This window comes from Chionomys nivalis, chromosome 22, assembly GCF_950005125.1.
Source record: "Chionomys nivalis chromosome 22, mChiNiv1.1, whole genome shotgun sequence".
In the NCBI taxonomy this organism is placed as follows: Eukaryota; Metazoa; Chordata; class Mammalia; order Rodentia; family Cricetidae; genus Chionomys; species Chionomys nivalis.
This window is the reverse complement of record NC_080107.1, coordinates 7,075,665-7,100,980: the sequence shown is the minus strand read 5'-3', so window position 1 is coordinate 7,100,980 and position 25,316 is coordinate 7,075,665. Positions and strand designations below refer to the sequence as shown.

General features: G+C 46.4%; 1 protein-coding gene across 1 annotated transcript in view; it reads right to left on the bottom strand.

Moving 5' to 3' along the window:
- Window positions 1-241: 241 nt before the first annotated feature.
- Window positions 242-25,316, bottom strand: part of Ttn (titin) — a 270,030-nt gene continuing 244,955 nt past the window's right edge. The window contains exons 286-314 of the mRNA XM_057755570.1: window positions 24,948-25,241; window positions 23,418-23,705; window positions 23,007-23,306; window positions 20,854-22,920; window positions 20,446-20,748; window positions 20,051-20,356; window positions 19,667-19,957; window positions 19,284-19,580; window positions 18,853-19,158; window positions 17,684-17,989; window positions 17,317-17,598; window positions 16,531-17,124; window positions 16,131-16,418; window positions 15,730-16,029; window positions 14,965-15,267; window positions 14,391-14,693; window positions 13,701-14,285; window positions 13,269-13,574; window positions 12,852-13,151; window positions 11,669-12,244; window positions 11,274-11,579; window positions 10,398-10,991; window positions 4,821-10,285; window positions 4,593-4,742; window positions 4,308-4,464; window positions 2,870-3,561; window positions 2,626-2,779; window positions 1,842-2,144; window positions 242-1,519 (exon numbers count right to left, since the gene is read on the bottom strand). Coding sequence (XP_057611553.1) covers window positions 1,221-1,519; window positions 1,842-2,144; window positions 2,626-2,779; window positions 2,870-3,561; window positions 4,308-4,464; window positions 4,593-4,742; window positions 4,821-10,285; window positions 10,398-10,991; window positions 11,274-11,579; window positions 11,669-12,244; window positions 12,852-13,151; window positions 13,269-13,574; window positions 13,701-14,285; window positions 14,391-14,693; window positions 14,965-15,267; window positions 15,730-16,029; window positions 16,131-16,418; window positions 16,531-17,124; window positions 17,317-17,598; window positions 17,684-17,989; window positions 18,853-19,158; window positions 19,284-19,580; window positions 19,667-19,957; window positions 20,051-20,356; window positions 20,446-20,748; window positions 20,854-22,920; window positions 23,007-23,306; window positions 23,418-23,705; window positions 24,948-25,241 — 16,715 coding nt within the window. The 3' untranslated portion in view covers window positions 242-1,220. The remainder of the gene's footprint in view (window positions 1,520-1,841; window positions 2,145-2,625; window positions 2,780-2,869; window positions 3,562-4,307; window positions 4,465-4,592; window positions 4,743-4,820; window positions 10,286-10,397; window positions 10,992-11,273; window positions 11,580-11,668; window positions 12,245-12,851; window positions 13,152-13,268; window positions 13,575-13,700; window positions 14,286-14,390; window positions 14,694-14,964; window positions 15,268-15,729; window positions 16,030-16,130; window positions 16,419-16,530; window positions 17,125-17,316; window positions 17,599-17,683; window positions 17,990-18,852; window positions 19,159-19,283; window positions 19,581-19,666; window positions 19,958-20,050; window positions 20,357-20,445; window positions 20,749-20,853; window positions 22,921-23,006; window positions 23,307-23,417; window positions 23,706-24,947; window positions 25,242-25,316) is intronic.

Sequence of the window (25,316 nt, the reverse complement as noted above, 5' to 3'; positions counted from 1 at the left end):
CCATGAAACTATTTCTCTTGATAGTTTTAGAAGACAAGCTCTCATAATTCTCCAGGCTTTTAAAAGGGAATTGTTGGATTCATCCAATGTAGCAATTTAAACGTTTGCTTTGAGTAAGGTTTGAATGTTGGCTGTTGGGAACTTGCAGTTCCTTATCCTGTCTGTGGTAATCCACGTGCTATGTGGAAACTACAATCCCCTCTCCAGCATTGCACAAAAAAACAACCACACATTTTGAGGTGCAGATAGCTTGCTTTATTTTTCCTTTTTATCTCAAGGAGGTCCAGCATTTATAACTACCAATTATACCGGCATGAAAAGGACTACATCAAATTGATAATTTGTTTGTGGGCAGTTGGTAGTAATGTTGTTTTAACGACAGCTTCATTTGTTGTTATACTTTGCTGTGGCTCATTGCTTAGTTGCCCAGTTTCAGGTGTAATTTAAATTTAGAACTACCACACGAGGCATTAGCTGCACCTGGGACCTCCAGGAGTTGGCACTGCTCTGGCATGGGAATACTTGAATAGTCTGGTGAAACGAGGGGATGGCCAGGAGATGGTACTTTTTCCAGGCTATCCAGGCACTCCTTTTGTCAGAGACAGTGTGAAGTGAGCGAGCAAAGTGTTGGCCGTTACACTTTGCCCTGGTAATACTCGTCATGATAATTTTAAGTATGACATCATCAGGGAAAATGTAAGACGTTAAAGTGTTGCTTACAGGAGGGTAGATGCAAACATCACCAATGCCTTACATTTCTGATTCGATAGGTATCAGTGTGCATGTCAGGGACATGCACAGCATCCGCTTTTAGGTGGACAGGACATCTTCAGTGGGGAATTTCTCAACCCACTGAGGCATACTTAGACATCAACAGTATGTTGAGGCACAGAGATTGATTTAAGTATTGGCAGGGTATTCGTTCCATAATCTATAGGAAACTTTCTCCTACCAATGGTTAGTTTCATAAGTTACAGTGTAAAATGTCATAAAATAAATGGTACAAAACTTTATAACCGTGAATCCGGCTGTATACGGTATGTACATGTCATTAGCAAATATTCTCAGGTATGAAAGGATCGAAATGCCTATTTTTGGAACTGTGACTCATTTAGGTGAATACAAAACTACTCAAAAATATTTACAGGTCAGAAAGATTAGTCCATGTGAATCGTTTGTGAAAGATTGTGCATGTGGAGTATTAGAGCCCCCCGGCCCTCTTACATAGAGCGGATATTAATATTCACAGTAGCAGAGTCAGATCCGAATTCATTCCCTAAGCTCAGGGTATAAAGTCCGCCGTCTTGTTTCTGTACATCCATGATAATCAGGGTTGTCAGGTCGTCTGTGTTTTCAATGTGGAATCTTCCGTGCTGTTCTTGGTTCTGGATGGTCCTGCCACCACAGGACCATGTTATTTCTGGAGTAGGCTCCCCAGTAAAAGCGCAGGCTACTGTGAGCACTTTGCCTTCATCGATGCTGATATCAGACGGGAGAGCTTCAATTTTAGGTGGAATTCCTTGATGGGAGGGACAGCAACAGAAATGTTTTAGGATGAGAGAAACAAATCCTATTTGCTTTCTAGTGAATTTTGTGCATGAAAACGGTGGTTCCCAACCTGAAAGTTGCGACCCCACTGGCAAACTTCTATCTCCAAAATTATTTACATTACAATTCATAACAGTAGCAAAGTTATAGTTTTGAAGTAGCAATGGAGATAATCTTGTGGTTGGGGTCACCACGTTAAAGGGGGGCAGCGTTGGGAAGGTTGAGACCCGCTACACCAAAGCTATACTGTGCCATGTGGCTTGGCTCCCTCCACCAGGAATTTCACTGCTCACCTCTTCCGCCTGCTCTCATCATCCTACTGGTTGAGCTTTCCAGATGTGTCATGCTAGATTTCCCCATAAAACTGCTGGAACTCATTTCTACAAGGGACTCTTGCATGGAGGACATGCTTTGAGCAGACATGCTTGCAAACTTCATTTCAGTCATGCTGCTAGCACTGCTGCTGCTGAAGCTGCTGAAGGACGCCTCCTGCTTAGAGGCAGACATTTGGACGGACTGAGACGAGAAGCTTCCTTGCAAGCTCATGTCGCCACTTGTTCTCAACACCACCTCTCGGGATGGTTCTTCAACGAGAGCTGTGGAGCACAGCAAATACACAGGGGACAGCAAGGACATCTGGTTATTTGGTGACGTCTGACGCCAGCTTAACGGGACTGAAAACTTAACACACACGGAAACAACACAATCCAAACAGTTTGCTGTTGAAGCATAAGCAAATACATATATACATACATTTGTCACGTGCTAGCTATAAGAAATGATCCTTCAATGTCTAACACTACATGCAGGTGCTAGAAACCACTAGGAGAAAAATGATTAGCCATATATGAGGTAATTGATACATGACAGTATGGGAAGTTTTTAAAGGCTGTGGTAGCTTTACTTCCAACATTTACCCAAATTCCTGCTTAGAGAATTGAATTATGAGGATTACGTTACCCAAGATGCCCATCTCTCCTACCCGTAGACTTTTACAAGGTCTTTTGAGAATTTTCTGTGCTTGAAACACAAGCAACGCTCACCTCACCCCTCTGAGGTCTTAGCAGATGTACTTACGAAGGACTGTCAGGGAAGCTGTGGCCGAACATTGGCCGCGGAAATTTTTGGCCTTAATGGTGTACTTTCCACTGTCGCTTACAGATGCATTTCGGATTTCAAGCATGTACACGTTTCTGGAGCGACTCACGCTGACATTGGAAGAAACGGAAATCTACAAGAGTAGGGAAAAGGCATTAAAGACTTTACCTGAAGACGCGATATCTTAAATTTCTTACAATATATATTCATAACTTAAACTTACGGGCAGGTTGTTTTTAAACCACTCAATTTCAGGGGACGGCTCCCCGCTGACCTCGCAAGAAAAGAGAACGTTTTGCCCTTCGTTAACATTTTGAGATCTGGGCTGTGAGATGAAGGCTGGAGCATTGGAGAGTTCTTTGCTCAAGGTCAAGTCGTACTGGCACTTGACGACTCCCTGACTGGTTCTGCCTATGCAGGTGAGGATTCCTTCATCTCTCTGACTGGCTTGCTTGATGGTGAGGGTTTGGTCACTGCCGGATACTCCGTATCTGTATTCCTCCGAGTTAGTAAGCTCAACGCCATTCAGCACCCACTTCACATCGGCGGCGCCAGCAATGTTGGCTTTCAGAGTCACCCTCTGGCCATCGGTTATGCTCATCTGAGTAGACAGTGCTTTGATCTCGGCGTGAGTTTTGACTTCTTCTGATGCCTGCGAGGTTTTGGTGACTTCTTCATGGACAATGGATTTTTCTAGGGAGGCTGCCTCTGATCTCTTGACCTCCTCAGAAATCAGAACTTTGGATGCCTCCTCCTTGATGGCCAACTTCTCATGAGATTTTACCTCTGACATCTTGATTTCTTCAGAAGCTAGGGCTTTTTGAGAAATTTCCTCTTGGATGCTTGCTTTCTTCTGAGATGTAACTTCAGAGGTCTTCTGGGTAGATACTTTCTGTGCCTCAGTATCTTTTACAGCTGAAAAAAGGAAACCTCTGTAAGTAGATGTAATTGGAAAGTGACCTCCCTCTCTGCGTTTGTAGATTCTACTGTTATGTGCAGTTAGAAGCAAATGCTAGCTTCTGTGTGCGATTGTAGGAAATGGTCACATACAGCTTTTGAGATTGCTGCCGTGGTTCCTTAAACTAGACTAAGTTGAGGATGATTTTTATGATTGGAGGGGACACATCTGGAACAGGGGAGGCAGAGGTTTAGATGTATGGACTTTGGAGATTTTGAGCACCTTAAAAGCTATCTTATAAAAGATTAAGATGCTCTGATTTTAACTGGGATAGGAGTGTAGCTCATTCCCCAACTTTGTGCTCCTTGGAAAATGGCAAGCATCAAAGTTTAGAGAAAAGCTAACATTTTATATTTTCACTCAATTTTACTTATTTTTTGAGGCAGGGCCTCATATAGACTAGACTGACTTCAGAGTCATCGTGTAACTGAGGCTGACCTTGAACTCCTTACCTACCTGCCCTAACCCAGGGCTGTGATTATAGGCCAGAGGTACTAGACTTGCCGGACTTTATTCTTAAATATCCCCGAGAGCAGAGTAAGATCTGTGGAATCTCACAGAGCACCACAGGTAATCAGGCATGCCTTTTATGCTGATGCAGGGGCATCTATTAACTGTAAATCTGGTGTGTGCTGTGTGTTGGATACTGTTTTAAGGGCGGCGTTCTCTAGGACACTTTAGTTAGGAACGAAACTCCACCCACCTTTTACTGTTAGCTTGCAGCTGGAGGACACAGATCCAGCAGAATTTGTAACTGTGCAGGCATAAAGTCCACTGTCAGAAGCCTCAGTCTTGAGGATTTCCAGGGTGAATCCGTCTTTGTCTTTGGAGAGTTTGTATTTGCCACCTTGTGCAAGAGCCTGTGGAAAGCAAGTGGTTGGAGTTTTAGAGCATGGTTTACCCTGGAACTTTCTTTAGGAGTCGGGGATGAATGGGGAGACATGAGATTTTTCTAGAAAACAGTTAAGGGCATTTTAGAACTGGTTACCTTTCCATCCTTTGTCCAGGTGACAGTTGGCTGGGGCTCTCCGGTAACTTTGACTGTAAATTTCGCAGCACTGTCTGAAGAAATGGTTGTATCCTGCAACCCAGTAACAATTACTGGCTTTGAGGAAATTGATTCAGGAGCTTTTGGTTCCTGTTTCTTGGCTTCCGTTGACTCAGCAGTTTTCTGAGCCGACTTCTTGGCTTCCGTTGACTCAGCACTTTTCTGAGCCGACTTCTTGGCTTCTGCTGACTCCGTAGTTTTCTGAGTGGATTTCTTAGTTTCTGATATGCTCGACACCTGCTTGTGAATGCTCTTGAAAGACTGTCCAGTAAACTGGAAGCTGGTTTTGGAAGTTCCTCCTTCACCAGCAACCTCACAGACATACTCTCCGCAATCAGACTCGCTAAGGTGATGAATTTTGAGTTCGTAGGTACCGTCTGCGGAGTAATGAAACTGGAAATGCCCATTTTCCTTGAGTTTCTTGCCGTCTTTATACCACGTGACCTCTTTTGCACACAGTGCGCTACTTTCAACTGCACAGGTCAGCTTTGCAATCTCTTTAGATGCCTCTGCTTTCAGGGGCTGAGTTATCTTTGGTGGAGCTGAGACTGGCAGCTGTTGAGCCTTCTCTGCCGGTGTCGGTTTTGTCTCGGTGGTAGGTGACACAGCTTTCGGGAGAGAAGTCACTGGCTCTGGAGATTTGACTCTCTTGGGAGACTTCACTGTTTCTGGGGACTTCACTCTAGGCTCGGGGGACTTGACTCTGGGTGGTGACGTCACAGTCTTTTCCGGAACCCTGGCCTTTTGCACCGTCAGCGTGAACTGGGCTTCCTGCTTCCCTTGGCTGTTTTCGACCACCACACTGTAGCTGCCCTCGTCGGAAGCCTGCACGGAAGTGATCTCAAAGGTCGATTTGTACTTGGTGGTGGTCACTTGGTGGCGTGGAGAAGTACTTATCACTTGGCCTCCACGCAGCCAGGTCATGGTTGGTACCGGTTCCCCATCTGTGTCGCAAGAAAACCTTGCAGGCTCGCCTTCATAGACAGTTATGGACCGTGGTTTTGTTAAGATTCTTGCTGCCAATGTCGTCTTCATCTTTCTCACTGTGGATTTTTCTTCGAGTGACTTTTGCTCCGATGTGGCGCTTTTCATTTCTGCAGCTGCATAATGCTCATAGGACGAGAGGCTTTCTCTTGTCTCCGTCATTTGTGACTTCACTTCCCTGACTGAAGAGGCCGCTTCCATCTCTGATGTCCTCTTAAATGACGAAACCGCATAGGCTTCTGTTTTTGTCAGTTCGGGAAAGACTGACTTGGGGACCTCCTCATCTCTGCGCCGGGATGCATAGGTGGTGTAATCTCCCCCCGTGACGTCAAGGGTTGCATAGTCGGATGCTTCACCTTTGTAGTTGGTGCACACGGCACGGTAGGTGCCACTGTCCTCAGTCTGACAGTCCAGAATCTCCAAGGTCAGGACCCCACTTGTGTTGGTGTAATGAATCTTACTGCTCTCTTGGAGTTCGACGCCATTGTGGTACCATCTGACCTCAGCAGTTGGCTTAGATTGGACGTTTAAGATGAAGCGTGTATTTTGGCCACAAGGCACCCTATGGGAGCGCATCCGCAGGGTGATTCGAGGGGCGTGATCCAGGGTGAAAGGCTGCTGACTCAAAACTTCGTACTTCCTTTCTGATGTCTTCTGTGTCTTTAAGGCGGCTTTCATGGACTCGTACCTAGAGAAGATGTCAAACCTTGCAGACCTCTCGAATCTGGAGAGGGACCGCTCGCTAGACACAGGGCTGGGAGAACGCGGGCGCGTCCTCTCTGGCGTGGGAGATCTTTCTGTCTCATCTTCGTAGCCCTCGGCAGGTTGTGGATGGGATCGGATCAGCTCGGACACCGGTCTCATTAACTCAATGTAAGTTGGAGACAAGGAGCGGCGGCGTCTCAGTAGTCTGGACACAGATGAAGACGATTCTCTTTGGGTCCGTCTTGAGAGTTCATATTCCTCTTCAATTTCTGTTATCTCTGTCACTTGCCTCTGTCGCTTTGATTTCTTTTTAGACTTTTCTTCTTTTGACATGTAGTCAAGCTCACTTTTGTATTCTGAGAGGCGCTGGGTGGTTGTCACCGGCCGCAACAGCTCCTCTTCCTCCTTCTCGGCCATGATCCTCTGCCGTAGCTTCGGCTGCCTGTATGAGGCCTGGGCATGCCGTTCCCGCAGCTCTGCGTAACTGGTGCTGGTTTCCTCCTTTGTCGGGATGTGGTAGGTCGAGTACCGGAAGTCTCTTCTCCTGTCTTCCACTTTGACTTGAGCTGGAGGAGAAGAATACCGCAGGCTAGAAAGCTCAAAGCGCGGAGGGCTTCGGCTGGGGGGTGAAGCCGAGAAGCCCAGCTCCAGCTCCTCCTCGAGACGCAGCCTCTCTTCCTCTGTTCTTTTCATTGCCAGGTAGTCATCAATGGGGAGGAGTAGTTCCTCATCCGACATGTCACCCAGAGAGCGTCTCCTGCGTCTGTGGTAATAAACATCATAACCAGGAGACGGAGTACGTCGGCGGGCTGGCCTCACCATTTCCAGATCATCTTGGGATAGTTTGGGGATCCGCCATTTGGGTCGGTATTGATCTGTAATTCGGGGAAGAGGCGTCACGTAGAACTGCTCCCATCTTGAAAGGCGGATGCGCTTGGGTCTTTTCTGGACAACCCTGTCAATTTTCCCGGGCATTTCGTATTGATCGCGGACCTTCTTATACCACTTCATGTCAGACATAGGCACGAACTGCTTGATGCGTTGGTCTTCTTCTACTGTGGCTTGTTTGTGCCTGCGGGGCTCTGGGACTTCATAAGGCATGCGGAATTTTCTCTCCTCCTTCTTTTCCTCCGTCTGAAGTCGGTATTCTCCCTTGACTGTCTTGGTGCTCACAGCTGGTTTGTAAAGGATGGCAGCTTCTCTCAGAGCCTCCTGGGCTACGGGAGTCAGCGGCACGGTTTCCGTTCCAGAAAGAATCTCCGCCATCCTCAGTGTTTTGTCAATCTGTTTTTGGACGTGGCGCTCACGTTCCTCCTTACTCTGGAATTCTTGCTTGACGTATCGCAACCGCTCCACTTGGAGGTGAGCCTGGCAGCTGGTGGATCCAGCTGTGTTTGTGGCTGTGACTCTGTAATACCCCGTGTCTTCAGGCAAAGTATCCCTGATGTGCAAGGCATAGTAATCTAAGCCTTCATGGACAATTTCAATGTGGGGTCCGAGGGACAGTGGCTGACCATCCTTCTCCCATTTTAATGTTGGGGCGGGTATGCCCGACACTCTTATCTCAAAGCAGACGCTTTGGCCCTCCTGGCATTCGGCATTTGCCAGGAGCCGCTTGAACATGGGCCTGAGGGTGGTGTCTGTCGGAGGTGGGTGTAGAGTGACTGTCAGCTTTGCTTTGCAGCTGTCTTCACCGTATTTGTTCCTGGCCACCACAGTGTATTCGGCGTCATCCTCTGTGGTGACGTTGTTGATCGTTAGCTGATAGAGACCCTTGTCAGACTCGAATGTGTATTTCTTTTCATCCTCACCTGGCTTGATTTTCTGACCTGATTTATACCACGTCACGCGAGGTTCTGGGTGGACAGTTATAGTTACTCCAAACCGGACGCTCTCACCCACGTAGGCCGTCTTGTTATAGAGAGGCAGGGTAAATTCTGGTGGCCGTTCCAGGAGCCGCATGGCATCCGTTCTGCGCTTGACTTTCTTGGTTCTCCGGCAGTAATAGTCATACACTTCCCTCACGCCTTTAACAAACAACTCTGCATAGGAGCTGTCTTCACCGTAATCATTGACCACTTTGCATCTGTAGGTCCCGTCATCGAATTTGGTGATGTCTTTGACGTACATGGTGGCCACTCCATCTTCGTAGGTAATTTCATATTTCTCACTGTTTTCCAGCTGTCTCACGCCAAAGTACCATGTCACCTGGGTAGACTGGTCATAGTTTTCGATTTTGCATACGTATTTGACATATCCCCCTTCCTCACCAACAGCATGCATTATCTGCCCCGAGATGGGACCGATCTCGATGGAAGCCACTTTAACTTTGGCCACGTTCACTCCCCTCTGGGACCGAATTGCCCCACCACAGGAGATCCGGGCTGCTGACACAACCATATTGAGGTCCTTCTTTATCAGGGTATGGTAGTAGCGCCGGTGTTTCAGTGTCCTGATGACTTTAGTACTGACTCTGTCTATCTTTTGCTTAAGCCATGGGTGCTGCAGTGCCTCGGACGCAGTCATGCGAGATTTTCTCTCTTTTACCAACAGCCGGTCGACAAAATCCATGGCTTCCAGGCTAACATCTTTGAATGCTTCTTCATCAAAAGTATACTCGGCATTCATGATGTTCTCAATCATCTGTTGGTTGGTTTCAGCCAAAAATGGGTTGATTCCGCTCAGTAGCACATACACCAGCGTACCCAGGGACCACATGTCTGTGGCAGTACTGACAACGTCATGCTGATGGACTTCAGGGGCATAGTATTCAGGGGCTGTGAACAGAAGCCGGAAGTTGTCTCCTGGCTTCAGCTGACGCGCTTGACCAAATTCTATTAGTTTGATAGTGGAGTTCTTTCTTGTCTGATATATGATATTTTCTGGTCGAATGTCAAAGTTGCCAATGTTCTGACTGTGCAAGAACTCGAGCGCTTCGCAGACTTGGCGAACGTAGCTTACAATTTCTCTCTCATTCAGTTCAAAGGCGCTTGTGTTGATGCGCTCAAATATGTCGAGTCCTGATATAAATTCGAAGATCATAACCAGTTCTTCCATGCTTTCAAATGATTCGTGGAGGTATAAGATGTTTCTGTGCCTAGCAATGTTTAGAATGGAAATCTCTTTCTTGACCAAAACCTGATCAGTCCCTTTGACTTTAACAAATTTGGCCATGAATGTCTTCTTCGAGGATGTTTCAACACAGCGGTGGACAATTCCAAACTCACCACGCCCAAGGTCTTCAGCTATCATGTATTTCTCATAGAGCTCCTTAGTTTTAGAGTGCGATGCTTTCGTCATGGTGACCTCCCTGGTTTCATCTACCTCTTCATCGTAATTCATGGCTCTGGCCTTGTCTTCCTTGGTAACGGTTGGTTCTGAGGGCTCTGAAGGCTTGCTCAGGCCAAACTTATTTTCAGCTATCACTCGGAACTGATAACTCGTTTTTCCAAATAAGTTGATCACAGTATAACGTGTTTCTCGAGCCTGTCCCACGCGGAGCCATCTCTCTGCGGTAGTCGCGCATTTTTCAACAATGTAGTTGGTGACCTTGCTACCACCATCAGAAGCTGGCTCCGTCCAAGTTAAGTTGACAGAATCTCGTGAGACATCACTAACTTTGACGCCTCTGGGAGGGTCAGGAACGTCAGCCACATCTAGTTCAACTGTCTTTTGATCGATTCCAAACCTGTTTTTAGCGCAGACGACATAGAAGCCGGCATCTTTTCTCTCCACTCCGTTGGGGAAGACGAGTGAGGTGAAGGATCTGGTGACAATCACTTGGTAGTGGCCGTTATTATCGATGAGGTCTTGTCCTTTCTGCCAGGTGATCACGGGATCTGGTTTGCCGCTGAAGGGAATCTTGATGCTGATCATGTCCCCTCGGAGAGCATGAACTGCTCCCATGCCTTCAAGGGTTTTGGGCAGGTGTATCTTGGCCGGAACTAAATCAAGGCAAAAGAATAAAGAACATGATTTAGCAAGACTTAGTAATACTCTGCCTCACAAAACTTAACAATAGCTTGTCTATGAGTTTGTCCATGAGTTTGTTTTTACCTTCCACTTCCAAGGAGGCGGTGCCAGACACGGATCCCCCTTGGTTGGTGGCTCTGACTTGGTAAACTGTGGCATCGTCATCTGTGACGCTGGCAATGATGAGCTGGTGGTAACCACCCTTAAACTCCTGAATTCTGTACTTGAGTCCGTCCGCGATTATCTCTTTGCCTTGTCTGTACCATTTCACAATGGGCTTTGGATGGCCGGTCACCTTGCAGACCAAAGTGGCATTGCTCTGATAGCGGACATTCAGGTTTCTCAGCTCCTCCTTGAAGTGCGGAGCCTGAATCGGGACGTCGGATTTTGGGGTGACTGGCTCTGAAATCTCGCTCCATTCGCTCTCTCCGCCCAGGTTTTCACATTTGACGCGGAACTCATACTCAAGACCTTCAATAAGGTTTTGCACGGAGAAGACGGTTTCTCGGATTTCTTCCGTGGTCACCGCAATCCACTTGTTTTGCTTCTTCTCACGCTTCTCAAGGTAGTAGTTCCTGATCTTTGCACCTCCGTCGCTCGTGGGTGGCTTCCAAGCCACAACACAAGAATCCTTGGTGACAGCAGTGATGGTTGGTCTACCAGGAACACTCGGCTTTTCTGTTAAAAAAAATAGAAAGATTTGTCAGGTTTAAAATAGCTATATTGTTTTAAATCCCATTTTAAATAATTACTCTAATGTTCTGTGCAGCTGCAAAAAGGGGAATAGGATAGGATACACACGTTCTCCTTTAAGATATAGGAATATCTGATTACAGTGAAAGACAGTATACTTCACCTGGGTCTTCAGTTTCCTCTCCAACTTTATTTCTGCTCAAACGATTTAATGGGGACAAAATTTTACCACCCAACTAGAAGAGCTAGAGGCCAGGTTGTGCTTACCAAATGGACTCTTGATGATCACAATGGAGGCCACCTCTAGTGGCTCACTGATACCAAAGGTGTTCTGAGCTGAGACCCGGAAATAATAACCGGCATTTTCTGTGAGGTTCACGATTCTACAGGTTGTCACGGAGATGGCTGAAGACACCAATTGCCATTCAGCCCCTTCCTTGGCCTCACATTTCTCCACCACGTAATTGGTGATCCAGGAGCCACCGTCATCAGCAGGCGGCTTCCAGCTGATGACCACAGAGTTCTTCAGTAGTGCCTCGATCACGATTGGTCCTGTAGGTTTGTCTGGCTTATCTGTTGAGAGAAGGCACATTGTAGTGGGTCTCACAGCGTGCTTCTTACTACCTTGGGAAAGAAAGTTATCAAAAGCAAGTGCTAAGTACCTTGTATTTCCACATCCAGGATGGCGTCAACTGTCCCAAAGGCATTGCTGAGCTGAACCTTGTATTTTCCAGCGTGGGTCTTACGTTGGACGTTCTTCATGACCAGATGGGTGTAGTGCTCAGTGTTTTCAATTGTAATGTTTTCTGAGTTCTGTAGAAGTTTCTGGCCATGGAACCATGTCATGGCAGGTACTGGGCGACCGATGTACATAACATGGAGCCGAAGTGTAGAGCCCACCGCACCGTAATACTTCTCTTTCAGTGGGTAACCGGGGTGGAACTGAGGAGCTGCTTGGAGAAGCAGCTTACTGCTGGTTTCTACTTCTCCAACTTCGTTTGTAGCCACGCATGTGTAGACGCCCTCGTCTTCTTGTTCTTCCGTCATTACTGTCAGAGTATGCGTGCGCCCATCGGATGACATTTTGTACTTGCGGCTTTGGATGAGCTCTTTACCAAACCGGAACCATTTAATGTCAGGGAGGGGCCTTCCCACTATCTGGCATGAGAGCTGAGCAGCTTCGCCTAATTTGGTGGTCACATCGGCCATTTCTTTGCGCACTCCTGGAGCTTCTCCAGCTGCACATGGTGAAAGATGATGTGAAGTTCATCGTTACTACTGAATCTGTGATCTGTTTGTGCATATCAGCAATGGATTATCCTATTGATTAACACTGTAATAGATGTTATGGTGTACATCAAAGATTCCTATAAGTTAGTTTTCTAGGATAAGGTGGAAAATGGGGATTCAGCGAGCACATCATCCTACTGTATCATATTGGCATGTTTTTTATACTGGTTGGGAGGGCATTAAGGATGTATCATGAGGCTTGGAAGGAATAAGAATTCTCAGGACAAGCTTACAGTTTTCTTGCCCTTATTTAGGTTCAGGGACATGATGCATGCTTGTTAACCTTCCAGATCTTGCTAAGAGGTAACAAAACCAAAAAGCTGATTGCATCAGAGGGAGAAACTGTTGCCGAAAAATGCCTAGTTCATCCTCCCTAACATCTGCTGGCATTTTGTAGCCCAGGTGGCTTCTGGTCAGATTGATCAGCTATTCCATATGTACCCATCAAAGTGCTCGATTTAACTCCATTCACCAATCAAGTCTGTCAGTTTAGCTGGGAATAGATGAAGAGTTACACCAGATTCTGTTTCTAGCAGAGAGCGGTAGGCTACTCACATGTTAGCTTAGTCTTTATAGACATAGCCGTTCTCCGGGGTCGGCTGAGCCCAGTCTCATTCTCGGCGAAGACTCTGAACTCGTACTCAGTAGCCTCTAGCAAACCCCCGATGGTGAACTGCCTGTCCTTGATCCGCTCCTTGTTACTCTTCTTCCAGGCACTGTCTCCGGACTGTCTATATTCAACCCAGTAGCCAAGGATTTCTTTGCCACCATCACACTCAGGTTTCTCCCACTGGAGAGTGACACTGTCTTTGGATATCGAAAGAATCTCAAGTTCTCCTGGTTGGCTCGGCTTGTCTGAATAAGATAATTGAGAAAAGAATTAGATGTACTGGCAGAAAGAAAAAAAAAAGCAGGGACAAAAACTGACTTGCTTCTTTGGTTTTTCTTCCCCTTTGGAAACACTTTACTCACCAAAGGGATCTTTACAAACAACTGGCTCAGAAGCAGGGCTGGTCTCACTAAGGCCCACGTCGTTCTGTGCGATGATACGGAACTGATACTCGGCGTCAGGAACGAGGCCGGTGACCGTGTACATGGTGGTGGTGATCTGGGTTTTGTTGTGTCTCACCCACTTGTCAGTGGATGTCTCCTTGCGTTCAATGTAGTAGCCTGTGACTCGAGAGCCGCCGTCATCTTTAGGCCGAGACCAGGACAGGCTAACAGAACTTTTGGTCACATCAAGTACTTCAGGAGGATTGCTTGGTGGTTCTGGTGGATCTGTAAGTGCAAGGGAGAAGTAGACACAGCTCAGAGTGCAATCTCAGATCTTGTGAGCTGCTAGCTTTAAGAAATGGATGCCTACAAACCAACTTTTATAATGTGGTGGTTGAAAGATCAACTTACTCAGTGGTGTTTTGGGTATGACTGGCTCCTCGGATTTCAGGGGTTTGCTTATGCCGAACTGGTTTTCTGCCGAGACACGGAAATGGTATTCCACATTCTCTTTGAGGCCTTTTACCACCAGAGATGTGCCTCGGACTCTGGAGTCAATGGTATACCAGGCAGCCTTAGGTACCTCCCTTCTCTCAAGGATGTAGCCCAAGATGTCAGCGCCACCATCATCAGCAGGAGGTCTCCAGCTGACCCTTACAGAGCGAGCTTGTATGTCATCATATTCCAGTGGCCCTTCTGGGGTATTGGGGCTGCCTATCACTTTGACCTTGATGTACACGGTCTTCTTGCCACATTTGTTTTCCAGAACCAAGTCATATGTTCCAGAATCATCTCTGTCTGCTTCTTTGATCACAAGCTCAGTGTGTGTTTCAGATGTTGCAATCATGGCACGCTTGCTAATATCTTGACCTTCCTTGGTCCATTTACATATTGGGAATGGTTTTCCTTTGATTGGTATGGTAAGTCTGATGACTCCACCTTGTCGAACAAAGACACCTTCCTGGTATCTTTCATCAAGTTCATAGTCAGGGTATTCTGAGGAAAAACGAAGGATGACAATTTAATCTTTTTATTTTAATTGAGGAGTAGGAACAAGTTATAAGGCATTTACAGCAGCAAGTAAACACCCAAGTTTCTTACCAAGCATCTCTGTGACTTTGACTGTTCCTGGTACCTCAGCAGGCTCCCCAGGTCCGCCAGCATTACAAGCTAGGACACGGAATCTGTATTCGGCGCCCTGAGGTAGGTGTGTTAGGGTGTATTCCCGAATCTTGGTTGGGGTGGTGTTACATTTGGTCCATTCGCGTTGATCGACTTTTTGCATTTCAATCAAGTATCCCGTGACTTTAGATCCGCCTTCATCTTCTGGAACACTCCAGGCCAGGGAGACTGACGTCCTTGTTGTATCTGTAACTCTGGGGTTTTGCGGCTTTCCTGGTGGAGCTGGGAAGAGCAAGGACATGGAGTGCACTTGTTAGAGTTGCTGCAAGCTGACAGATTGTGTCGTCTAACAAATGCAGTGTGTGGTTGAAATACAGACTGCTAGCAATTTTGTTTTCCACATTTTTTGTATTCTATATTCTGTAGCTTTGTTGTAGTGGTAATTCCAAATCTGTTTTCCTCAGAACACATAGAATGCCATACTTCAGAAGGTTGAGTTCCACCACATAAAAATCCTATCTCAATAAACCTGGCTTATACAAAACATATTTACCGATTGGATCCATGGCAACGATGGGTTTGGAAGGACGACTTGGCTTTCCAGTCCCTCTTGCATTAATAGCTGTAATACGGTGCTCATATTCTAAGCCTTCAATTAGGCCAGTGGAGCGGTATCGTGTCATGGTCACCGGTACTTTATTGACACGGACCCATCGATCCGCCCTTACTTCCTTACGCTCCACAATATAGCCGGTCACTTGGGAGCCACCGTCATCCTCAGGCGGATACCAAGTAAGTGTCATGCCATCACGGGAGACGTCAAATATCTGTAATGTTTCTGGAGGTCCAGGAATATCTGTAGCAAGACAGAGAAAAAATGAAATATGACAACATGAACAAAGAAATGTGTATTATAGTTTTAGTTGGTATTTTAGGTGGTATGAAAGACAAATGATCATTTCAGTGCCTTCATTTTTGTGGGTTTTTTTTCCATTTTTGCTGTATCTTATTTTCTTCAATCTTATAACTATTAAGCATACATTTTATACTTTCTCCTGTATGTTTATCTCTAGTTCCTCCCTTGCTTGTGTTTTCTCTTCCTCTCTTTTTTTTCTCAGTCTCCTTTTTCTTTTCAACTTCTTCAACCAAGTAAAGAAGTTCAGAAAAAAAAAATCTACCGCTGTTGAAAGCTGCCAAGCAAGGATGCTTTGAAGCCTTAGGAAAACCGAGAGGCCAATTTTAAGGCTGTTTTTCTTGACACTGGGACTAAATTCAGAGTCAGATACAGGAGAAGTGCTGGAAGAGTCCAAGAACTTACTGATGCTGCTTCGGCATTCTATGACCTCCGATTGCAGGTAAGAGCCAATCCCGAAGCGGTTTGTTGCTGCCACCCGGAACACATATTCATTGCCTTCGGTGAGTCTGGTGAACTTAAATGTTGGTCTTGTCACTGACTCAGAAACTGGCAGCCACCCCGGCCGATGGGCATCACGTTGCTCCACCACGTAGCCGCTGAGAGGGGCACCACCGTCCAATTCGGGCGGTTCCCAGGATATGGTCACTGACGTTGCGTCAATTTCATCAATCTTTATGGGCCCAGTCGGTGGACCAGGCTTGTCTGTGAAAGACAGAGAAACCAGGAGAGGAATTTTTTACTTCAAATCAAAATCGGTGGCTAACCATCAACAACTGAATTGTGACTTTGTCGTTCCTACTTACCAAGAATGATAACTTTGATGGTCTCTGAGGTGGTTCCAGTAACGTTCTTCAGTTCAAGCGTATATTCTCCAGTATCTCTTATAGTTGTTTCACGGATGGTTAACTTGGTGATTTTAGTGTGGGTTTCGACTGTGACACGCTCTGATTCTCTCAGTTTAGAGCCAGCAAAGAACCAAGAAGCCGTAGGGGGTGGGCGGCCAGCGATAGGTATCACCAGCTCAACGGGTCTGCCGGCTGGCACGTGGATGGTCTTCTGAGGCATCGTGGAAAGATCGATTGTTGGCAACACTGTGAGGGAGAAATTAGGCATGTATTTTTACATACGATTTCTGAAGATGAAGCGTCTCCACTCCTCAATGTTTTCACTTATTTTACTATTATGTGGGCATTCGGTACCTACCTCTGAGGTCTTGTACGGTCACAGCCGTGACGATCTCCCTTGGTTCTGACACACCTTTCTGATTCTGTGCCCTCACCCTAAACAAGTACTGTTCGCCTTCGTTTAAGGAAATGACAGTGTGCTCTAAGACCGTGGGTTTCAAAGTGACCACTTTCATCCACCTCTCAGTCCCAGCTTTGCAGGCCTCGAGCACATAGCCAGTGAGTCGGCTTCCGCCATCGTAGAGTGGTTTCTCCCAGGCCAGGGTGACAGTGGATTTGGTGACATCGACCACTTCTAGTTTTGTGGGCACCAAGGGTACCTCTGAGATCAGCACGGCGTCTGATGTCTCACAAGGCTCTCCGATGCCATAGATGTTTTCTGGAAGCACTCTGAAGTAGTACATGGTTCCTTCTACCAGGCCAGAAATTCGGTAAAGAGTCTTGCTGCACTTAGTGGTTACTGTTTTGAATGCTCTCATGGCAGCTTCTCGCTTCTCGATGATGTAATTGTTGACGGGAGCACCGCCATCGATGGTAGGGATTTCCCAAGTGATGGTCACAGAATCTCTGGAAACTTCCTTAACACTCACTGAAGGACAGGGACCAGGAGTATCTAAAATAACAAACAGATTAGAAGGAAAGAGTCAATTCATAGTTATTCTTCATTGTTTGATTGATACTTTTTTTGTTGTAGGAAAATACAATCAGTGTAGGTATCCTCTAGGGAGGCGATCAACAGTATGCCAAGATGTACTGTTTTGTGGTCTCTACTCGCAGCTCAGCTCAACATAAGAAAACTACTTACCATAGACTTTAACAAGGATGGTTGCTGATTTCTTGCCAGATTGGTTTTCAGCTTCAATTGTGTACTTTCCAGCATCATACCGATTAACTTTGTCCACGATGAGTAAAGAGTAGCTCTCCGTGTTGTCAATGATGGCCCGGCTTGCAAGGTCAATGCCTTTCTTGCTCCACGTGATGACAGGAGATGGTCTTCCTGATACAGACACCATTAGGCGCAGTGTGGTTCCAGCTCTGAGAGTCACAGTCTTCTTCAGGTCATCCGCAAGCTCCAGATCTGGTATTTCTGGGAAATCAATACCAAAATGTAATTAATTCGTGGCCAGACAGGATGAGTGGGCAATTCTTGTCCAAGCGTCTACGTTCCGTACCTAGTCTTTCCACGGGCTCAATTTCGGCAATGGCTTCACTGTACTCACTCACACCCTTCATGTTCACGGCAGCAACCCGGAAGGAGTATTTCTGGCCTGTTTTAAGGTCTGGCACAGTGAATTCGTTGTTTCTGATTGTGGCATTTGTATGCACCCGGCACCATTGGTCAGTGTCCTTCTCTTGCATTTCCAGGATGTATCCTATGATGTCAGCACCACCATCATACATGGGCTTGGTCCATGCCAAACTAATACTACGCTTGGTGGTATCTACAACTCTTGGAGCGGAAGGTGGTCCAGGGGTATCTGAAATTTAAAAGTGAGATTATAGGCATTGCACAAACAAGGACGATTTTGAAATTACAATTGTGTTTAAGATTCACAGAGGTGTTCAGGGCTTACCAAGTCCCTCTTTGTAACAGGGTCTTAATTTTTTGAGTGCTCTAGGACAACCCTTAAGCGCATTATCACTAATTATTTCAAGATGTAGATTGATCTGGCAGTACATCTATTTCTTTCTCTCACTTTGGCTATCAATGGTGGTATGTTCTCTCTTAGCTCAGCTCCTTTCTCTTAGTTTGTTCCCCGGGACTTTTCCTCAGTTGCTCTTCTTTCCCTGGGTTTAACATCACATGTCCCCTCTATATTTCTAATGAATGCAGGAATCTGGTCCTGTCTTTTTCCTCTTCAGTCCCAGGGACCAACTCCTTTTAGCTCTTGGGCTCACATGCTGTAAAAGCCTGTGTGTTATATTTGAAGACCATATAATAATTACTTTTGTTAGTAACATCATATAAGGGACTTTATGCTCCCCTAAGCCTCTTCTCAAAAGAAACTTTGCTACTTTCCTTCTCAGTGCTTATCAGTAGAACTTACTTTTCCACTCTCCTCTGAGACTTACAGTATATCTCTTTCTTACTGGTAAGAGAACAACCTGTTGCTTTTGATAAACCAGACAAATACTGCAACAGTGTTCAGCAAGGCTAACTGTTGCCACTAATATAAATAACGGTTAAAATGGTATCTATCTAAAGATCACAGTAGTAAGAAAACCTCTACTAGGTGTAAGATTTTCATACATTCTGAGGTCCCCAGTGATACGACATTGGAAAATATTTGCCATCCGGTTTTGGTTGGCACTGGGTTAACTATCTGTGTCTAGCACTCACATGATGGCTCTCTGCAGCGGATGAAGTTGGAGGCTTCACTGGGTTCACTGTTGCCAGCAGCGTTCACTGCTGTCACCCGGAACTGATAATCACAACCTTCCATCAGGCTGGTCACCTTCAGCCTGGTGTCATACACCACGTAGTCTTTGTTGACACGTGTCCAGCGCAAGCTCTTCTTCTCACGCTTGTCTACCAGGTAGTTGCTGATCTCATTGCCACCATCAGATTCGGGTTTTGTCCATTGAATAATGATGTGCTCTTTGCCAGCCCCCACTTCTTCAGGTATGCCGGGCTGGGATGGAATTGCTGTTTGTGTTTAATGCAAATAAGGATGGTCAGAATTGTGCACAATCACTGTGGGCATGACTACCCTTCTTCATTGATTTATTAACATTTTAATCACCAAAGTGTTTTAAGAAGTTAATACTCACTGAAAGAATTTCTGGCCACAATTGGCTCTGATTCCACTGGCACGCCCAGTCCATATTTGTTCACTGCCCTCACGCGGAACGAGTATTCGTTGTTCTTGATGAGTCTGGTGACCACGTAGGATAGAGTCAGGCATTCCCCTTCAACTATCACCCAGTTGAGCCTGCTAGTCTCACGTCTCTCTACAATGTAGTGGGTTATCTCTGCTCCTCCATCTTCCTGAGGAAGGCTCCAGGCTAACGTGCACTTCTCCTCGGTGACTCTGCTGACCGTGAGTTTGCCACATGGGCCAGGGGAATCTGAAACAAGCAGGGGGGCAGGTCATGACGAGCAGCACCCCTCAAAGTTCTGTAACATCAGAAAGAAGTACATCTGATATACGCACCGAGAACCTTGACCATGACGGACACAGACTTGGTCCCACTGGCATTCTTCACCGTCAGTGTGTATTTTCCACTGTCGCTTCTGTCGCAATATTTGATGACCGCCGTCGCCCGCTTGCCCGTGTACTGTAGAGACACCTTTTCACAGAGATCTAGTTCCTTGTCTCCTTTGGTCCAGATGATTTTGGGTTCGGGTTTGCCACCGACGGCAGCATCCAGAACAAGATCTGAACCTGCTCTGATGGTCACCAGCTCACCTTGTAACCTGGCGTCTAATTCAGCTTTGGGTGGAGCTGTTAATAGAAATAGATAGGAATGAGTGTCTGTCGGCTCAGAGATCCACTTACATGTCGTAAGATCAAAGGGAAACGTGACCTGTTTCTTACCATATTCATCTCGGCAAGTGACAGGGCCCGTGGATTCAGAGCCCTTGCTGATTACACCTGCTGCATTCTTGGCCAAGACACGGAATTCATAAGTGTCCCCTTCACTGAGAGCAGTCACCGTGAAGAAGTTATCAGAGACGATGGTATAGTTACACTTCAGCCAGCGACCATCTCCAACTTCACTGACTGGCTTCCGTTCTACGATGTAGCCCACAACCTTGCTGCCTCCGTCATACACCGGGGCTGACCAGATTAGAGACACTGTTGACCTGGTGACATCTGTTACTTCTGGTCTACCCGGGGGATCTAGAAGGGATACAAAATCAGGTTAAATATACAGCTGAGTTCCAGTACCAGGAATGGTAACAAATACGCCTTTAGAACTGTGTACGCACCAACTGGGTTCTGAGCCATGATGGGTCTTGAGGCTTCACTGGCTTTGCTGACACCTGCTGCATTGAGTGCGTATGTTCTGAACTGATACTCCAGCCCTTCTACCAAGCCCGTCACTTTGTAGTTACACTCTAAGCATGGCACTTTGTTTTCCTTCACCCAAAGGATGGTATTACGCTCTTTCTTCTCAACCCAGTAGCCAACAATTTTACTGCCACCATCGTGGTAGGGTTCTTCCCAGCGAATTGACATGGCGTTGGCAGACACATAGTAGACTTCAGGTCTAGTCGGAGCACTTGGTGGAACTAAATAAAGACAGGAATATGTAAGAACAGGGTTTTGTAAAATTCAGTGGAAATACTTAAAAATATTTTAAACAGACTATGAAATTTGGTTTTTATTTCTCTTACCAAATGGATGTTCAGCAACGATTGGTGCTGTTTCCAGAGGCTTGCTGACCCCAAATCTGTTCTCTGAACTGACACGGAAGCAGTATTCTTTGTATTTTGTGAGGTGCGTGACTTTGATCTGAGTGCGCTTCACACTGGAGTTGATAAGCTGCCAGGCTGTGGTACCTGACTCACGCTTTTCAACTATGTAGTTAGTGATGTCTGTGCCTCCATCGTCTTTGGGTTCGGTCCATGATAGTACACAGGATTCAGCAGAGACAGATGAGACCTCGATGGGACCAGTTACTGGCCCTGGTCTTCCAATAACCACAACGGTGATGGTAAACATTTTAACACCAGCTGAGTTTTCTAGAGTCAGGAAGTACCTGCCAGAGTCGCCTCTCATGCTGTCCTTTACTGTCAGGGTGGTCCTATCTTTTGTGGTCGTGATGCTCATTCGATCTGTCTCCTTGAGTCTCATTTCTTCTAGTTTCCATGTTACTTTGGGGGCGGGACGCCCACTGATTGGCACGTCAATGGTAAATGTGCTTCCAGCCTTGCAGGTTATGAGCTGATTGGTGATTCCGGTGAGATCGGCAGTGGGCTCAATTTGAGGCTCCTTGATGATGACAGATGAGAAGGCTTCTCTGGGTTCACTGTAGCCAGCGTCGTTCTTGGCTTTCACCCGGAATTCATATTCGGTGTTCTCAACGAGGCGCTCCACTGTGAAAGTCAGCTGTTTGGTGTGACCAGCTTCAACCCAGAAGTCGGATCCCTTCTGCCTCATCTCAAGCAGGTAGCTAGTGATCCGACTGCCTCCGTCATGGTCAGGTTTAAGCCAGGCCAAGACTGCAGACGATTTGCTAGTGTCCACGACATCGAGTCTCCTGGGCGGGGCAGGCTGTTCTGTGGCGACAATTGGTTCTGGCATTTCATAGGGTTCACCGACGCCATACTCATTCTCAGCGGAAACACGGAAATAGTACGGGACACCTTCCGTCAGGTCGCTGACCTTGAGGATCTGACGAGTGCACTTCTCACTGACGACCTGCCAGCTGCGGCGACTGGCTTCTCGTTTCTCCACCACGTAGTGATGGATGCGGGCACCACCGTCAAGGAGAGGGGCATCCCACATCAGTGTGGCAGATCCCCGGGTCACATCTTTGAAGGAAATTGGACCAGGTGGTCCTGGAGAGTCGAGCACCTTCACAGTGAACGTTATTGACTTTCTACCACTGTTGTTTTCCACGGTGAGCGTGTATTTCCCTGCGTCGTTTCTGTTGCAGTTTTCCACGGTGAGGGTGCTGAAGGAGTCTGTTGTGTGGATATCAGCCCGAATGCTCAGGTTCGAGTCAGGCTTGCTCCACACCGCTGTAGGAGTGGGTCTCCCCTGGTAGGCGATGAAGAGGCGAATGCTGGCGCCCGCTCTGACAATATGAGTCTGCTTGAAGTTGGCGTCAATGTCTAACTCAGGAGCGGATAACCGATCAATGGCCTTTATGGTTCCCGTCACCTCGCAGCTCTCTCCTTTCCCAGCGCCGTTGATAGCACTGACCCGGAATTTGTATTCTTCACCTGCCTCGAGATCAGTGACTGTGTATCTTGTTTTCACGCAGGGCTCTGTGTTTACTTTTTGCCAGTCCCCTAAGTCAGCTTTGCACATCTCTATTATGTACCCAATTATTTCCATCCCACCGTCAAAGACTGGCTTGGCCCATTCTAAGCTCACGGTTGTCTTTGATGTGTCTGTCACTTTGACCACTGCGGGGGCACTTGGCGGGTTAACAGGCTCTCGGCATTTGATCAGTCTTGAGATTCCACTTGCTGGCCCTACCCCAGCCGCATTCTCAGCCATGACATGGAATTCGTATTCGTTGCCTTCCACCAGGCCAGTGACTTTGAATCTTGTCTCAGATATGGGTCGTTTGCTGATCACTTTTACCCATCTTGTGCTTTTCTTTTCTCGTCTTTCAAGGATGTAGTGTTGAATCTCATTGCCGCCATCTGATTCTGGCCTTGTCCAAGTCAGGGTGATGCTATTGCCTGTTACATTGCTAGGTTCGGGAATTCCAGGGGCATCTGGAACAGCTATAAAAGGGGAAAATCAGTTAGATTCATTTGCTTAGAAAGTTCATCTTATGTCATGACACCGTTTAGTAGAACTGCATACTTACTGTATTGTATTTGGGCAACCACAGGGTCGGACTCCAGTGGCCGGCCAACACCAAACTTGTTAACGGCAGAAACGCGGAACTGATATTCATTGCCAGTTATGAGTTTAATGGCGGTGTAGCTGTGGGCTTCACAGTTGTCCTCAATCAATGCCCAGGCGAGTCTGCTGGTTTCCCGTTTTTCAATGATGTAGTGGGTGACAGGGGCACAGCCATCATTGAGTGGGGCATCCCACCACAAGGTCATCTTCTCACCAGTAATATTCGTGAATCTTATTGGCCCAACCACTTTTCCTGGTGTATCTGGAAGAAAACATTTTAAGAATCACTTGTTGTTTGTCTTGTCCACTGAAGTATAATTAGCCATCTCCCTAACCCAAGCCCCATAAATCATCTTGAACTATTTTAAAATACCTTGTACTTTCACTGTAATTTCTGCTTTTGTGGTACCAGATACATTTTTGGCTTCCACTGTATAAACACCACGATGATCTCGAGTTGCGTCTCTAACAAAGAGGCTGGTGGAGCCGAGCACATCAGTTATTTCCATGTTCATTCTCCTCTCAATTTCAACTCCATCTCTGAACCAAGTTACTCGTGGTACTGGTCGCCCATGAACCAAAGCTTTGATTCTAAGGCTGTCTCCAGACTTAATAACAAGACCGTCGAAGTACTCGGGGCCAAACTCTACTGTTGGTGGAACTGCAAAAGAGAGGAGAAATTGCTTATTAATTTGGCTTAATAAAGACATACACAAACATAGTTTTCATTAGGACTATATCATAAAGCCTAGGAAGGTAATCATTCCCCTGCCACCAAAGGCCATTTTGAAAGTAGGGCTAGTGATTGAGAGTTTAGACTGCAGGATTAAACATTTCTCTGCTATTAAATTATTCCCATTGTTACTCCTGACTGTTACTTTGTTACTCTTTGCCCTTTGTCAAAGGAGAACTGCCACACTCACTAGCTAGCCAGTCTTTACTTCCTGATGGTGTTACAAATCCAAGCGAGTTCCTGGGAGAGGCCATTAGCATCACACAAGTAGGTAATGATTTTATTGCTTCAGATATTTTGCATTTGAATAACTAGTACAGATAGCTATTTCTAGGAACCATTTCCTTTACTCCAAATGGCTTAAAGTACAAGCCTAAAACCTCATTCCCACGTGCTTGATATTTACCTGGGAATGGTATAAAATAATAGACACAGTGGGAAATAACTGATATCAAAAAGGACTTAATTTTGCCGGGTGGTGGCGCACGCCTTTAATCCCAGCACTTGAGAGGCAGAGGCAGGCGGATCTTTGTGAGTTCGAGGCCAACCTAGTCTATAAAGTGAGTTCCAGGACAGCCAGGACTGTTTTGCAGAGAAACCCTGTCTTGCCACCCACCCTGAAAAGGGACTTAATTTACCCACTGATGAAGGATAATCTTTTTGTATATTGTGATGGTGTGTTTCTGCCAAGGTGCTTTCTGATTGGTTTAATAAAAAGCTAAATGGCCAATAGCTAGGCAGGAGAAGATAGATGGGATTTCCTGGAAGACAGAGGAAGAGGAATAGAATCTAGGTATATAAATTTCATCAGCAGACTTGGAGCCAGTTGGACACGCCATAATGAGGAAACGTAAAAGCCATGTGACAAAGTGTAGATTAATAAAAGCAGATTCATTGAGCTTTAATATCTAGTTGGGGAAAAGCCTAAGCCAAATCCCAAGCTTTCATAATTAACATTGTATCCATGTCATTATTGGGGAGCTGGTGGTCCCATAAAGGAAGGTCCAACTACATTTGAGAAAGCCCACTACAATCCACATGGCAGCCTTAGCTAATCGACAGAAAAAAAAAACAAAACCTCTGTCCCCTTCTACAGTCTGGAAGCCAAAACCATTCTTTAGAAATGTGAATACCCCTTTCTCACAATGGAAATCAGTTGGCAATGCTTACCGTTCTCATCTCTTGTCATGATGAGGCCAGAAGACTGTGAGGGCGGGCTTATGGTTCCAACCGCATTTCTTGCGATTATCCTGAACTCATACCGATCCCCAGGACTGAGTCCGGTAACGGTGTACTGACATTCACTGACGTCCGTGAAGTTGCATCGGATCCAGCGATCATTTCCTTGCCGTTTCTCAATGCTGTAGGCCACTATCTTGCTTCCCCCGTCACGCAACGGTGGGTTCCACTTAAGTGTGATGGTCTCCCGGGTGACATCGATGTAATCAGGAGTGCCGGGTGGGTCTGAAAAATTGCAGGGAGGTTAAACACGCTGCTGTATCTGTGATCATCTTTTAATTGCCAATAAGGTAAAACAAC